At 44.5% G+C, this 16,661-nt stretch overlaps 1 protein-coding gene across 1 annotated transcript in view; it reads left to right on the top strand.

The window, feature by feature from the left end:
• LOC139054195 (uncharacterized) overlaps window positions 1-16,661 on the top strand; it is a 140,836-nt gene that overhangs the window by 71,883 nt on the left and 52,292 nt on the right. The window contains exon 12 of the mRNA XM_070530873.1: window positions 12,470-12,913. Coding sequence (XP_070386974.1) covers window positions 12,470-12,913 — 444 coding nt within the window. The remainder of the gene's footprint in view (window positions 1-12,469; window positions 12,914-16,661) is intronic.

The raw sequence follows: 16,661 nt of genomic DNA, 5'->3' as shown, positions 1-16,661 counted from the left end.
ACTATACTCAGTTCCTGCCTGTAAACGCGTTCAGTAACACTCTGTTTTTTGCCCCAACTAGCCCCTTAGAAGTCTTTTCTTGCTTCAGTGATATAGGTAATAGCCGGTCCCTGGACGCCGATGGCATCCAGATTCGCCCCATAATCTATGTGCTTGATATTATATGCCCTGTTCTTACCCATATTTATAACTTAATACTGTTACGGTGAAGGGAAGGAAAAAGTTGAATTGGACTAGAGGAAGACGAAGTCTGGCAGTTGCCTGAACGCCATGTACACCAGTTGTAAATATACATTATTTTACACTCAACAACATTTCGGTGGAGGTTTGAAGTTTGAAGTTTATTTCCTTTCTTCATTACAGAAAGAGGAAACAAGAGCTAAAGGCCATCCGGTCTGACAGGGGCTCTTGCTCCTAAGTGCGTTCGGGTTACATGATGATACGGTGTACAAACAAAAAAGCAAATATAACAGGAAAACAAGCAAGTACGATGTACAAAAGACAAGTAAACAAGATAATGTGTACATTATACAATGACTATGTGTAAAAGACATTTATGCTACAGTTTTTGTTTGTGCAATCACATTTACCGTGCAGATTAAGGAATACATATATAGTGCATTATTAAAAAAAAAAAATTAGTGCGAGAGCAATTTATGTGTAATTAATTTGATAGTGTATGAGTAGGTTTTTTATACATTGCTTAAAATTAGGTGCACAGAAATCAATTTTTTGCTCAACAATGTTTAGTAGCCTAGGTATTTGATAGCTTATATCCTGACGTCCGTAGTTAGTATGCGTGAATGGTATTTTCTTGATTTGATAACGTAATGGGTATCGAAAAGAAGTGGGTATGCTGACAACATGGAGCCTGTGTTTTTTTATATGTAAGAGTAATCTATAATAAAATACTTGATTTGCTCGGATCATTAAATGTTTGTCGAAGAGATTGTGTGTGAGTAAGTCACGCGGCCTACCATGGTAGTTTTCAAAAATTCAGACTACTCGTTTTTGCAAGCCTAATAACTTATCATAGTTTTTTGTTGTAGTTGTTCCCCAGATCAAGACACAATAAGATAGCTTCGAGAAAAAAAGGGCGAAGTATATTGATTTCTTTAGCCATAAAGGAATTAAATCACCTATTTTATACATACAGCCTACTACTTTGCTAAGATCATTGCAGAGCTTATTGACATGATTATCCCAGGAGAGGTTTTCTTGGAACCATACCCCCAAAAACTTTTGCGTTGTTACTTGTTCTAGCCTCTTTGCTTGAAATAGAACAGTTATATTAACAGGCAATGGCTTGTTTATCGGTCTAAATATTATATATTTGGTTTTATTGACATTCAATTGTAGTTTGTTTATGTACAGCCATTCAGATAATAAATTTAAATAATCATTTATTTCTTTTTGTATGCATTGCAAGGAAGAATTTGCAAAGAAAAGGTTAGTATCGTCTGCGTACATGATGATATTAGGTGAGGAAGAAATGTTAGGAAGGTCATTGATATATAGATTAAATTATATAGGACCAAGTATGGATCCCTGTGGCACGCCATTCTGTATTTTGAGAAGTGAGGATTGAAGTGAGGATTGAAGGATTGAAGTGCGGGGTACAATCACGGAACTTCGCAGCGGACGTCATCTACCTGCCGCCACAATGGCAAATCAACCAACACAAGTGACAACGCCTCAGCAGCCCGTGCCAACGGTCATCCTCACTCATCCGCGGGACCCAGGGACATCTTGTGGCACGGACAACGCCGACGTCGAGGACTGGCTTATGATGTATAAACGAGTGTGCGACAACAACAGGTGGGATCCAACAATGATGCTAGCAAACGTGATATTTTATCTAAGAGGAACTGCGAAGCAATGGTACGACACACATAAAGCTGACCTAACGAGCTGGGATGTTTGCAAAGCAAAAAATGCGAGACCTGTTTGGCCGACCTGTCAGTCGTCAGCTGGCAGCAAAAAAAAGAACTTGCGTACCACGCTCAGACGTCCACAGAACCCTATGTCGTGTACATACAGGATGTGCTGGCCCTCTGTCGCAAGACCAAGAACAACGTGACCGAGGCAGACAAGATTGGTCACATACTGAAAGGTATCGCAGATGATGCCTTCAATCTCCTGATGTGTAAGGATTGTGCCACTGTGGATGAAATTATAAAGGAGTGCCGGCGCTTGGAACAAGCGAAGGGCCGCCGCGTTGCTCAAACTTTCAACCAATTTCCCAATACCGCCACGACATCTTCTTGCGAAGACCTGCCGCGGTTCATTCAGCCCACAGGACCAGAAGATATCACGCGCATCGTTCGCCGTGAGCTTGAGGCAATGGCCCCGGCTCCAGTTTGTTCCAACTGTCGGGAAAGCGTGCCTGTTATCTCCCTTATACAAGCAGTCGTTCAGGAGGAAATAGCAAGTTTGGGCATTCCTTCTCTCTGCTCGGTCCGCCATACAAACACCTACCCGATTTCTCCGGCCGGTCGCTTCCAGATACAAAGCTTTCCGCCACTCCATCGCAACCCAGCTGACTGGCGCACAGCGGATGATTAACCCATCTGTTTTAATTGTTCCGGTATTGGACACATCGCCTGTCATTGCCGCAACCACTGGTCGTCGCCTCCTCGGTAGTCATCTTCGAGTCACTACCGCCAAGTACCAGTTCTCGCCCTATTCGCCGACTAGAAACATCAACGCCGACAGTGCTCCACCAAGATCCAGCGGCTCCCTGCCTCCGCAAGGTCGTAAGTCCCGTTCGCCTCTCCTTCACCGCCCTTCGTCCCCTTCTGCAACCGGTCACTTCGCTTTGAGAAACTAGGCAGTGCAGCTCCCAGAGGTGAAGCTGCAACTCCGACCCGGCCCACAAATCCTCTGTTGACACTGCCTAGATGTGGAAACCTAGTGGACATTGAAGTTGATGGCGTTCCTGTTAGATCTCTCGTTGATACAGGAGCACAGCTTTCAGTTATGAGCACTGCTTTCCGCCAAAGGCTTAAAAAGGTCCTGACACCCGCCGTATCGGGCACTGTGCGAGTCGCCGATGGGAGTACTTCACCTGTCCTTGGAATGTGCACAGCTCGTGTGACCATTGGGGGCCATTATACCGTTGTTCTGTTTATCGTCCTTGAACACTGTCTGCACGACCTAATTCTCGGCCTTGACTTCCTTTCGAAACACTCTGCCCAAATTGACTGCTCCGCAGGTGTTGTACAGTTGGATCTGCCGCTTCTTGCCGACGCAACAACTTGTGCTTCACACCGCTTATGTTCTGCTGAGTTTGCAAGGCTGTCTCCACAAGCGACTACAAATGTCCTCCTGACGCCTTGTCCTCCCGTACCTGATGGTGAGTATGTCGTGTCGCTGCTTACTGACGTGGTTTTGTCGCGCAATATTGCCCTGCCGAGCACCTTAATCCGTATCTGCGAAAACTGCACTCACGTGCCCATCCTCAATTTTGGATTTTCGTCGCATGTGCTGCCACACGGTATCGCCATAGAGCATATCACTCCTTTGGAAGAATTTGAGGTTTCTTCTTTGACCTCTGAATCCTTCCTCAGTATCAATGGACCTTTGTCACCCACTCCTCCGTACTCGACACCTGTGAACGATGTTTCTAAGATGATTGCCCGTGACCTTCCTTCCGAGCAAACAGCAGCTCTTCGTCACCTCCTGTCATCTTATCGGGACATATTTGATTTGGAGACCGTCCACTTGGCCAGACATCTGTTGTCACGCATCGCATCAACACCCGTGACGCCAGCCCCATTCATAGGTGGCCATATCGTGTCTCCACAACAGAAAGGGCCATCATACAGAAAGAAGTAGACAGGATGTTGGACAAGGACATCATTGAACCTTCCAGTAGCCCGTGGGTATCACCGGTTGTCTTAGTAAAGAAAAAAAATGGCTGTGGCTTAGGTAAGGTTAAGCCCAGGATGCGAAGCATACTACCTTTATTTTAGTTGTTGAACCACTGTTTAGCCTGGTGAACTGCTGTTGCTTGGCTATATTTGGTTCGGCTAGACGAAGAAACAACTCATGCATTACTTCTTCGCCTTCAAGAGTGGAACGCGACAGCGTTCCCGTCGACCCGCCAAGGGGTGTAAGACAATGGGCTACAGGGCAGCGACTACGCGCCCCGCATTGGACGCGGTGAGCGTCGAGCAAAGCAGCGTTCGGCGCGGCAACGAAATGTGCGCCTGAGCAAGAGACGCACGCCTTAGAAACAGCGCGTTTCTAAGGCAACACCGCATTCACTAGAGGCGCTTTTGTACCGCTTTGAAGCATCGTACTCGTGGCTCAGTGGTAGCGTCTCCGTCCCACACTCCGGAGACCCTGGTTCGATTCCCACCCAGCCCGTCTTGCAAGAGTTGAGCCAAAGCCACTTCTCCTCTGTCGTGACGTCACGGTGTCACGTGATTTCATGGTCACCGCCGCGCCTGAGGAGCTGGGTTGAGCCCTCGTAATATGCTTCGCATAAAAGACAGCTCGTGGCGCTTCTGCGTTGACTACCGTCACCTCAACAGGATAACAAAGAAGGATGTTTATCCCCTGCCTCACATTGATGACACTCTTGAATGCCTTCACGGATCCCAATACTTTTCATCAATTGACCTCCACTCCGGCTATTGGCAGATTAGAGTCGATCAGATAGACCGCGAGAAAACTGCCTTCGTCACACCGGACGGTATGTACCAATTTAAAGTCATGCCCTTTGGATTATGCAATGCACCAGCTACATTCGAGCGCATGTTGGACCCTCTCTTGCATGGCTTGAAGTGGTCTACATGCCTATGTTACCTCGACGATGTGATTGTGTGTTCACCGAACTTTGAGAGCCACCTGTGGCGCCTCACAACCATACTCTCCGTGTTTCGTGGGGCTGGCCTTCAGCTAAACTCCTCCAAGTGCCACTTCGGTCGCTGTGAAATTAACATGCTCGGCCATCTCGTAAACGCCGCCGGAATCCAACCTGATCCACAGAAAGTTCAGGTCGTGTGAAATTTTCCTGTACCTTGTTCAACAAACGATGTCCGTAGTTTTCTGGGCTTATGCTCTTATTTCCAGCGATTTGTGAAAAATTTTGCCAACATTGCTCACCCTCTCAATGACCTTCTTAAGAAAGACATCTCTTTCTCTTGGGGACCACTGCAGGAGAAAGCCTTCTCTACCCTGATTGAGCGGCTCACAACTTCCCCAATTCTGTGTTAAGCCTTCTGCGCCCACTGAAGTACGAACCAACGCGAGTGGTCATGGCATCGGCGCTGTCCTCGCTCAGCATCAACAGGGCCAAGGCCGTGTCATCGCTTATGCTAGCCGCCGGTTTTCCACGCCCGAGCGAAATTACTCCATTACTGAGGGAGAATGTTTCGCACCCGTATGGGCGGTCGCGAAATTGCGGCCGTACATTTTCGGTCGGAGCTTTTGCGTCGTAACCGATCATCACACCCTCTGCTGGCTCTCCTCTTTGAAGGACCCAACTGGACGACTTGCACGTTGGGCATTGCGTCTACAAGAATATACATTTTCTATTATGTATAAGTCAGGGTGCCTGCATAAAGACGCTGACTGCCTGTCCCGCAATCCCATGGATCAACCGGACGATACCGATGCAGACTCGGACATCAGTGTTTTATCCCTCTTCGGCTTCCTCCATATTGGTGACGAGCAGTGCAAAGATCCATTTCTTTGAACATTTATGGAACGCCTAAGCTCCTCGCCCAATGACCCGTTCCTCCGGATGTTCACCTTGCATGATGGATTATACCGTCGTAGCGTTCGTCCTGACGGCCTGGAGCTCCTCCTAGTCGTTCCCAAGCACCTTCGGCTCACCATGCTCCAGCAACTTCACGACGCTCCTACTGCTGGACATCTCGGCATCACTCGTACATACGACCGCCTGCGGCGCCGCTTCTTCTGGCCCGCCATTTATCGCTCTGTGCGCCGTTATGTCGCTTCTTGTGACCTGTGTCAGCGCCGGAAGACGCCTGCTATGCCTCCCGCTGGTTTGCTGCAACCAATTGATATCCCTACAGAGCCCTTTTTCCGTGTGGGCCTAGACCTCCTTCGCCCCTTTCCAATTTCCATCAAAGGAAATAAATGGATTGCTGTAGCAACCGATTATGCCACGAGATGTGCCATTGCATGAGCGCTACCAACCAGCTGCGCTACAAATGTCGCCGATTTCTTACTATACGACGTCATCCTGCACCACGGCGCCCCTCGCCAGTTGCTGACGGATCGCGGCCGCTACTTTCTATAAAAGGTCGTGGATGATTTGCTCTGCTCCCGTTCTACAGAACACCAGATTGCTACCACGTACAACCCTTCAACGAACGGCCTCACCGAGCGACTCAACCGCATGCTAACTGAAATGCTGGCCATGTACGTTTCCGACGATCACTGCGACTGGTACGTCGCTTCACCATACATCACTTTCGCATACAACTCGTCCCGTCACGACACTGTCGGATTTTCACCATTTTACCTGTTGTATGGCCGCGACCCCACCTTGCCCTTTGACACGTTGCTACCTTCCGCAGTACAATCACCCAGCACTGGTTATGCTCGCGATGCTATTGACTTAGCCTCCCAGGCCCGAGAAGTCACCCGTCATTGCCTCACAGTCTCGCAAGCTTCTCAAAAGCGACACTACGACCTTCAGCACCGAGACTCCAATTTTTCACCTGGTTCCCTTGTCCTTCTCTGGACGCCTTCACGTCGCGTTGGCTTCTCGGAAAAACTACTTTCCCGTTATTCTGGTCCATACCAGATCTTACGCCAACTGTCCGACATGACATACACGATCTCCCCAGTCGCTCAGCCTTCAGTGCCTCCCAACATCACCAACGATGTTGTTCATGTCGCCAGGCTCAAGCCCTATATCCCCCCATTAAGTGAGGCTCTATAACATGCATCGGGACGGAGCTACTCCGCTGGGGGGGGTGATGTTACGGTGAAGGGAAGGAAGAAGTTGAATTGGACTATAGGAAGACAAAGTCTGGCTGTTGCCTGAACGCCATATACCTCAGTTGTAAATATACATTATTTTACACACATGGGCTTTCTTTCTTCTTGCAACAATATTACCTACAGGCATATTTCCTAAACAAATGCAGACTTCGCGCATTGTTCCAGTCTTCAAGCATGGTGATAAGGGGGCACTAAACAACTATTGACCTATTTCGATAATTCCAGTGTTTTCGAAAGGTATTGAGAAATTTATGCATATGAGATTTCTATCATTTTTTAATCACCACAATTTGTCTAAAAACTTTCAACATGGGTTTAGGAAGCATCGCTCTACCGAAACAGCCCTCTTGACTCGAAAAGAAATAATTATAGGTGCATTCAGTCGTAATCAAATGGCATTAGGCCATTTGATTACGATTTGAGTCAATTTTTCCAAGGCATTTGACTTAATTGATCATACCATCCTTAGCAAATTAGAAAACTATGGTGTGCGTGGAACAGTGCAGGCGCTTTTAAAATCCTATCTTTCAAACAGGACACAATTCATAGATACAAACAATGAAACATCTGCAAGGAAGCCGGTCGTTGCTGGTGTGCCACAGGGAAGCATTCTAGGGCCACTCTTATTTTTGATTTACATAAATGATATTGTACACTGCACAGACAACGCAACATTCGTCTCTTATGCTGATAACACGACAGTTCTTATTACAGGGAACTTGGAAACAGAGATAGAAGCAATGGCTAACAAAACGCTGTCTAACCTAGACCTAGATGTCTTGGCCACGGTGAATTCTTTAAAAATAAACCCTTCAAAAACACAAGTTATTTTGTACAATCCTGAAGGAAAAACGCTGACAAAGAAGTTGAATTTATTTTTGGACTCGGCAGTTAGAGTTGGTAGATTCTGTAAAAACCCTTCGAATACATTTTTCAAAGCACCTTGCATGGAATGTACATGTTGAAAACCTCCATTCAAAGATGTCATCTGCCATTAGTGTCCTTGCACGTATGCAATGTATTCTTCCTACAAAGGTGAAGATTATGATCTACAATGCGTTAGTGTCCGCTATGTTGCAGTACTGCAGCGTAGTGTGGTGTATTACTGGCGTAACAAATGTGCACAAGCTGTATTTGCTGCAAAAAAGAGCCATACGATGTATTGCTACTGTACATTATGCTTCTTCTACAAAACTTCTTTTTACAAAGTACAAAATTCTTCCAGTGTTCTGTTTATATAATTATAGGCTGGTGTTGTGTTGTAAAGCTGTTGTTAAGTATGGTACCAATACCATCATTAATCTTGCTTAGTTAAAAGCAAACACAAGTGCTCGTTCAACCAGGCGTTAAGAAATGTGGACTGTACCCACCCCTAGAACTTCTTATGATGAACAATCTTTATCCTATAAGCTACCTTCCCTTCTAAACCTATTAAACCATGGAGATTTTGACCCTTCGTGTAATCAAAATTCTCTCATTAAACGTTTTGCCCAGTCCATTTATTTTCAGGAATATGTAGTACATCCTTTCAAATTTTTTTCCCCTCTACTTGTCGCTCGCTGTTTTTCATGTTCATGCCATTTCAAGGCTATGCAACTGGGTTGTATTGTTCTTGCAATTTGTTAAAAAAAATTTTTTTTGCTCGATGTTATATAATATTCGTTGATTTATTTGAACTCTTTGTGCATGACTTACCATCATCCTGCTGTTTTGCCTACTGTAAAGGGGTCGGGACCGCGTCAAGCTGCTCAAGCTTTTAGTCCTGTACTCCTCCTATTCCAAGGCAAATAAAGTTGATTGATATATATATATACTGGGTCTCCCATCTAACTTTAGCCAGAGCTTAAAAATATATGAATGCCATGTATTTGGACAGAACCAAGGTAATGTTGTTTGCCGCCGCTTGGAGCTACTGAAATTATTTTTTTCATTCAACCTAATTAGATAATTAGTCCTAATTAAGAATTCAATTTCTCAAATATTATAAATAGATGAAAATTGTCAATGAGAAACTTATAGAGCAACATGAAAAACTCATGATGCAGCTTTCTGCTGCTTAATATGGGTTACATAAAAGTGTTTTTTTCGAGCGGGAAAGGAGCTCGCGAATACACACAAAATTGCCACACGACTGGCCACTCAAGGCACTTTGCATGTATTTGTGGGCTTCTTTCATGCTTGGAAAACACTTTTATATAGCATGTATTGAGCAGCAGAGAGCTGTATCAGGAGCTTTTCATGTTGCTCTACAGTTTTCTCATTGACACTTTTAGTCTAATTATAATATTCAAGAAGTTGATTAATTAAGACTAATTATGTCATTAGGCAGAATGCAGAAAATAATCTGAGTATCTCAGAGTGACGGCAAACAGCATTACCTTGAGTTTGTCTTGCTAAGTTGCATTTGCATATCTTCAAATATTGATGGATGATACTTGGAAAACTGTATAACTGTCACCCTTGATGCCTCTGAGGCTATGACCAAGCCTCTGGGGTATCGAGCCATAAGAGAATGTTAGTGGCAGTAAAATCAGTCAGGCAATTAACTTGTTAATTAGTTCATGCCAATATTTCTTGCAGTCATAGAAATGAAATTTAAAACATTGCCTACAGCATACTTTTAAGTGTTTTCACTCCTCAGATGAGGTTAGTGTCCTTTTGCAACTCTATGGCAGTAGTAATAGCAGGAAAGGACCACTTTTCTGCAGAAACCATTTGGAAAATTAGCAATAGCGCCTCTCATAGAGAAGTGGCAGCGTACATAATTACCAGCTTCTTTACCGAACACAGCATGCCGCATATCTAAAGTATAGGTTAAATTTTCATGAACCAAATGAAATTCTCTCATATTAACTCAAGCAGCCATGGGTCATATTTTGTTCAAGATGGACAAAAAGAAAACTGCAACTCATTACACAAATTGTTGCATACAGAATAATATATAAAAGTAAGCAATGGGCTACCACTGTTTCAATGGCAGAAATAAGAGAGTTGGCTTGGCAAACACATCAAGGGGTATCAGAGGCAAGGATGCATGACTGGATTGGTGCAAGTATTCATTGGCCCCCATCAGTATGCACAACAGCTTGACTGTTCAATGGGACCATGTTTTGATTAATCATAGCTCGCGCCAGACATTGCACACTTCAGCATCACTAGTGGCCACACTTCTCCGCCCTAAAAAGTTGAAGTCTGAACTCATCAAAAGCTATTAGTTAAGTGGCTCCAAAATGCATTAAGAACATACTGCACCAATAAAGATGTTGAGATTTGTTTGAGTTGCATGTAGTCTCCACGAGGTCAGAAATGCAGCAAAAACTTGCTTCCTCATAAGGAAAGTACATATACACATCTGCGAAACGCCTTATCCTAATCTCCATGACCTTTCTTATACTTTGTATCCCTGCCCCTGCATTCCCCTAGCTCCAAGACTTTGTTGTAGTGAAATCCTTCACCCTGTGGAGGTAGCTTGTTTTTAAAGTGTGAGTGATGCCCACTGTGAAGCAATCAACCTGGCCATTCAGGTTTTTGGTGCAGCTTCTTGGTGGCCTGCTCCTATACACTGGAATGAGGGGGTTTTTGCAAAGAAGTGTTTTGTGCAGGAAGTCAGGTAAAGCGCTCTCACAATCACATTCCAAGCTATCCATTTGTGCTGCGAGCTGTCACGCTCCCCACACACACCTACTTTGACTGTTCACACGTGCTGTCTGTGACAGCTTACGCTCATTGTTGCTGAAGAAGTGAGATTCTTCCACTTCATGCCAGTGACACGAAGAGTGCAGTGGCAGGCATATCATGTTTTCTGGGAGGAGTCTTTCCTGCATTCTTGACTGTCGAACCAGATCTGAATCATCACTAGTACTCTGTATGTACCAGGTGACTCATGGAAAGCTTCTGGATTCATAGGAATAGGCTAGTGTGGATCCATGTGTTAAGTAAAAATAAATGTATTGTTAGTGGAAAGGAACAGTCAATCTAACTCTTGTAAAGAATGCCCTCTCTAATGCCTGACTTTCCCTCAGGGTACAATCTACAAGTTCTGCAGCTTTACATGTTCTGTCACAAATGAAACAACAGGCTGTATTATATACATACTATGTTATTGTAGACATTCATTATCATTATCTGCCAAGAAAAGCATTGGTGTTCCGTGTAGTTTTGTACAGCATTGCCAAATGAAGGATTTCTTGTAAAGTACATTGAACACCAATACATTTAGCTGCAAGTTTGCAGATATATATTTCAAAGCTTGTGTTAGTCTCAAAATTACTGCTAAGTTGACATCCCTCAAGCACTGACCAGCTTTAGTTCCACAGTTGCAGTTTGTGCTGTGCTGCTGAGAAAAAATTTTGTTAATGAGTTCATTGGCAATGTTCACAATTTCTAACTGTTGGTCAGAAAAAAGTGATCTTTTTCTTTTGAAGTCTTATTTTTTATGTGGCGACTTGTTGCTGAAACATTCCTTGTACTACTATACACAGTCCTCTGCTGGTAATGTAATAGCATGCAGTTCTGTGCAAAGCGAAAAGAAACTGGGCATGCGGGCTTCTGCTAATGTGTTTGTAATTTATTTTCCTTTAGAACTGTTTTTGTTAGGGGTGTGTGAATATTTGAAAATTTCATCTTTAATATTGATATTCAATTCGAAAACTAAGTTATCGAAAATTTTTTAATATTCCATTGGATAGGAATATTCGAAACAAATCTATTATATTGATGATTGTGCACTAGCAAACATGGTTTTTAGCGTTTATTTCTATCTAATCTAAGAAAGTGCGTCTGATATTTTGCTGAGTTTTGGGATAATTTCATGTTGCTGGCGAAGTTTGGCCTGTAACACATGCTTATTCACTGGATGTATAAGCTCTACAGGAAACCCAACCTCTCAGTAGTGAGGGGCTTGGGCTTGCAAACAGTGAGGGTGCAATCTCTTGCAAGTTCCATCCCCAATCCTGAGCTTATTGCATGAAAGCAAATGCTATGAGTGACGGCTGATACAGGTTGTAATGTCTTGACGTTTACAGGAAACTGATGCAGTATGATAAGGCACAGGTTGGCAAGAATAGACAACTTGTGGAAATTACTCAATTTTCCAAAGCTAACATGGGCTAAGTACACAACCTTTTAGTGTAACGGCTTACTAGTTTTTTACCACTGGTAATGTAATTGCTTTGTTCCAACATCATGTTACAATAAACCAGTTTGCTTATAAATGCATGTGTATATCGTTATTTGATACCCAATTCAATATTCGATGATAAGTATTCATATTCAATTGGTATTTGTAAATCTTGATATTCGCACACCCTTAGTTTTTGTTTAGCATGGCAGCCTTTGGTTAATACTTAATGTGGTGGTTTGCGCTTTGTGTTTCAGTATTTTAGCCTCTCACTTTCACTATGCTGCCTAAGAAACTTCTGTTGCCCTAGTTTTCTTTTGATAGCCATTAAATTACTTTTTGTACTTGCATCTTCTTTTCTCTTAGTGGCAGAGTAACAAAAGTGAAAGCCTCCCGACATTGTGTTCAGTTTGGGAGGAAAGCGTGGTCATCCAAGGAAATCCAATGTCTCTCGAGAGCTTTCTGCTTTCCCCATCGAAAACAAAAACCAGAAATGTACGGCGGCGTCTGGTTTTTAACACGTCAAAAAAGCCTTCAGCACCTAAGATGACCGAGGACCACATTCACTTGGTGGTGACCAAGGAGAATAAAAAACACGCTACAACTCAAACATATGCTGAAGTCAGCATTCAGACTGACGTACTTGACCAACCTTTTCGACATGACAGCACTCAGGCCGACCTATCAAGCACCTTCAGGAAGAATGACCAAAGGGAGGGTTCGTTACCTCTACACCATGTGTTAGTACAAACTGATGATGACAAGAAATCTACTGTGATCATGGGCACACAAACTGACGTTGAATGCGAGGTAAGGAAGCACATATTTTCTTCGAATAATGAGTCTAAATATCCACCGATTGCAGATATTGTGCATTGCCAAGGAATTTTACGGCTTCAGATGGAAACTCGAAAAGGCACACTAAAGGGAAGCACTCCTGAATCACTTTCAATTGATATGGGTTCTTTCAAAACTATATTTTTGTTAATTTCATGGTTGATTACTAAAAGAGTGAAAGCTCTAATTTCAATTTTTAAAATTTCGTGCTGAACCTTCTTACACCATTATATCAGTGTGACGACATGGATTTAAAAGTGTTTTTTTGTAATTCAGCTGTTATGCCTCAGTAAAAGCCCACGTTCAGTCCTTGGCTCCTTTTGAATACAATGTTCATTTATTTTTACCCGCTTAAAATAATGGAGTCTTTCATCTTTGCATCTTTCCTGGTTTATCAAGCCTCCTGTCACAATAAGAGTGACCTTTTTGGAGTTTTAGAAGGGTAATTTACTACAACTTGACTTATTTTTCTTTTTGGTGTTCCTTTAACTCATTCCTTAGTGTTACAAATGTCCTCATTTCAGTGCTTTTACATTTTAACATTGTATTTCATGATAGAGCAGTCGCAACCTATACCGTCGCTTTACTCAGTCACTGCAAAGCCCGCATCAGCATAGCAGGCATACAATCAGACATATAGGATCTACCGTAGGAAGGTACTCTGCAAGGATCGATGCCATCTCCTTTCCTCTTCAACATGGGACTTAGAAAACTTGCATTACAACTGGAAAACATCCCGAAACTCGTATGTGCCTTCTATGCTGACAATATCACCCTATGAGCAACCAAGGGTTCATACGGCGACAGAGAAAACACATTACTGACAGCTATTGAACACATTGAGTCATACATAACTACAGCAGGAATGAGATGTGCCCCACACAAGTCTGAGTTCCTTCAAATCTGGCCCAGGCAAGCTAAGAAACATCAAGTCATGCCAATACACCTCGAGATTGCAGGGCAACCCATAAAGCGCGTCCCGACAACATGCTTACTAGGTATGCACATCCAGGAGAACAACGGCATAAAGGTAGTTTTAAAGAAAAAAAAATCACATCTAAGAACCATCACATCACTCATCGCAAGAGTAGCACACAGCAAAGATGGCTTCACAAAGGGCAAAACCATAAGAATGGTACAAGCCCTCGTCATCAGCCGTGTCATGTACGCACTCCCATATCAAGTCAAGCGCAAAAGAGAGACCGAGCGCATGGACACTCTTATAACAATGGTGTACAAAACGGCCTCACAGCTACCGTCAAGCCTAAGCATAAAGAAATTACTAGCACTAGGGGTATACAACACCTTTGAGGAGCTAGCAAGCGCCACACTCATAGCGCAGATGGAGCACCTCAACAAGACACAACAGGGAAGGCACTTTCATCAATGCCTATGGTACCTGCTGACACCCCAGTACTGCTAAGAAGAAACACAACTCCTGCCTAACCAAATTAGAGAGAACGTTGTAGTAGACCCTGTCCCCAAGAACATGCACTGCACCCACAATCAAGAGAGGAGAGCAGTGCATGTCTGCATGTCTGCATGTTGCACAAACGCTGTTTCAGAGACCCAGATACATACTACACAGATGCTAGCCTGTATCCTTCATTGCCACATCGCAAGTTGAAATACACAATCGCCTTCATCACTCAGGGGAACCTGGTAGCCTCTGCCTCCATCGCCACCGGATGCAGCCCAGCAGCAGAAGCAGCAGTGATTGCTCTCGCATTTCGCAATGCCGAGAGCAAGCGAAAGTCTGCCCGCTTCCTTATGAACTCATAAGTGGCATGTCGTTTATACATTAATGGAACACTCCCTATACAAGCCATTCAAATCTTGGGCTGCTCACTAGAATGGACCCACTGTATCGTCTGGTGCCCCGGGCATGAAGGCCTATGGGGCAACGAAGAGGCGGACTGCGCAGCTCGAGGTCTCACAAGCCGAGTAGCAGACCACACCGTCCTTCAGCCCTCGACAGACCGACTAGTGACCAACGAGTTATTAACCACAAGTCAACAAATACTGCAGGACCAACGTCTCTAAAGAACACGATATGCTCCCCCACACAAAGCTCTCAATAAACTCCAGGCTTGGGTCTGGTGCCGCCTGCAAGCAAACACATATCCACATTTTTCCCGCCTACACGCCATCTCCCCAGACAGAAGATATACGTCTCAGACATGTCCCTGGTATAGCAACCACACAGCAACACTCTCGCACATAACACATGAATGCGCCTACCATCCTGGCCATAGGCGGAAAGTTTTCATTTTTCTGGGAGGGGCTGGGGCCCGACCAGCTTTCCGAACCCCATAGGTGTGTGTGTGTGTGTGTGTGTGCGTGTGCGTGTGCGTGTGTGTGTGTGTGTGTGTGTGTGTGTGTGTGTTTGCAGACGGAGACAAACATGGTCGCCTGAACACTGCCTTTATTCTTCGTCTACCTATTTCTTCACTATTGCACTGTACCGTCCTATTGTGCGCTTCGTCACACGGCTTCCCCCTCCCGCCGAGAGAGGCGTAGGTAGAAGGGCGGATGATACAGTCATAATGTCCTCACATATAAACAATGTGAGTCTGGCAGTCTGGTGACGTCCAGCAGTGCTCAGGTGGTCGAAGCTGGCGGTTGCACTCTGGACGACATATGCATGCCCCGATGAAGGAAGGTTTGGACGCATGGGAGCCGTGGGAACTCAAATGTCGTTGCCACTTAGAGGTGCGTGGTGTCTCCTGCTCGAACCTTCGGTAGACTGGTTCATTAAGGCGACGTCTCTGTTGGTCTGGTACGGCTGGGAAGTTCCTGTGTTGTTTTTGTCGTCGTGCACAGCGTCGTCATAGGAATCCTTGCGATAGGAGCAGTCCTGATAGGTGGTGCTGACGGTGTACTCGGCGATGTTTTTTTATTGCAAACCGTCGTGTTTGTTGCGCCAGCTTTATAGTTCAGTCGGCCATGCCCAGTTGCCTTGCACACTGACATTTTCCTTGTTGCAACTGTTATTTATGTTGTTGATGTTGATCTTTGTGATGTTGTTGCAACAGTTGTTGATGTAGCGTATCTGCTGGAATATGCCTTTGATTGCTGGCACAAATTTATGTGGAGATGAAGGAGTAGCTTGTATACTGCACCTTTCTGTGAGAGTTGTCTGATGGCGAGTGCAGTGATCCAGGCTTCTCATAAGACTCTTTCAAGGCTGCTGTGACACCATTCAGAATGCGCGCTTTTGTCATTTGACAGTGTGCGATGCTGCTTGGCGGCGTGCGAAGCTTCTGAAGTGGCAGCGGCTTGTTGAGGTGTAGTACGCAGAAGAAGGCTTGAGAGTCGTGGAGCACCTTAATCTCTATACGTACGTTGCTCCAGATTCTCTTCACCTTGAAAGTTACATGCATTGGTACTGATATTCATATTCTGGTTTCGTCTTGGCAGTAAGCAATTTGGCTTCATTTCATGAGAACAACTGACTGTTGCGGTATTTTCTCGATTCGTGTGGCTGAAACTGAAGTTTGTTTCCATGCTGTTTCGAGTTCCTGGTGATTTAGCGCTGGAAGATGTCGCAGCGGATGTGGCTCGATCATGTTATCTCAAAGAAGTGTTGTCTGTCTGCAATGCCGTGGCGTTGTGCTCAATCATGTAAAGCATGCACTGCGACCTAATGTCCGTACAAGAGTCGTGTGACTTGAAAGTGCGTAGTGATCTGCGCATCCAAGATGAGCAGTGGAATCCATCA

This window comes from Dermacentor albipictus, chromosome 1 (assembly GCF_038994185.2).
Source record: "Dermacentor albipictus isolate Rhodes 1998 colony chromosome 1, USDA_Dalb.pri_finalv2, whole genome shotgun sequence".
Classification (NCBI taxonomy): domain Eukaryota; kingdom Metazoa; phylum Arthropoda; class Arachnida; order Ixodida; family Ixodidae; genus Dermacentor; species Dermacentor albipictus.
The sequence above is the reverse complement of the archived record's forward strand: the minus strand, read 5'-3'. Positions and strand labels throughout refer to the sequence as shown.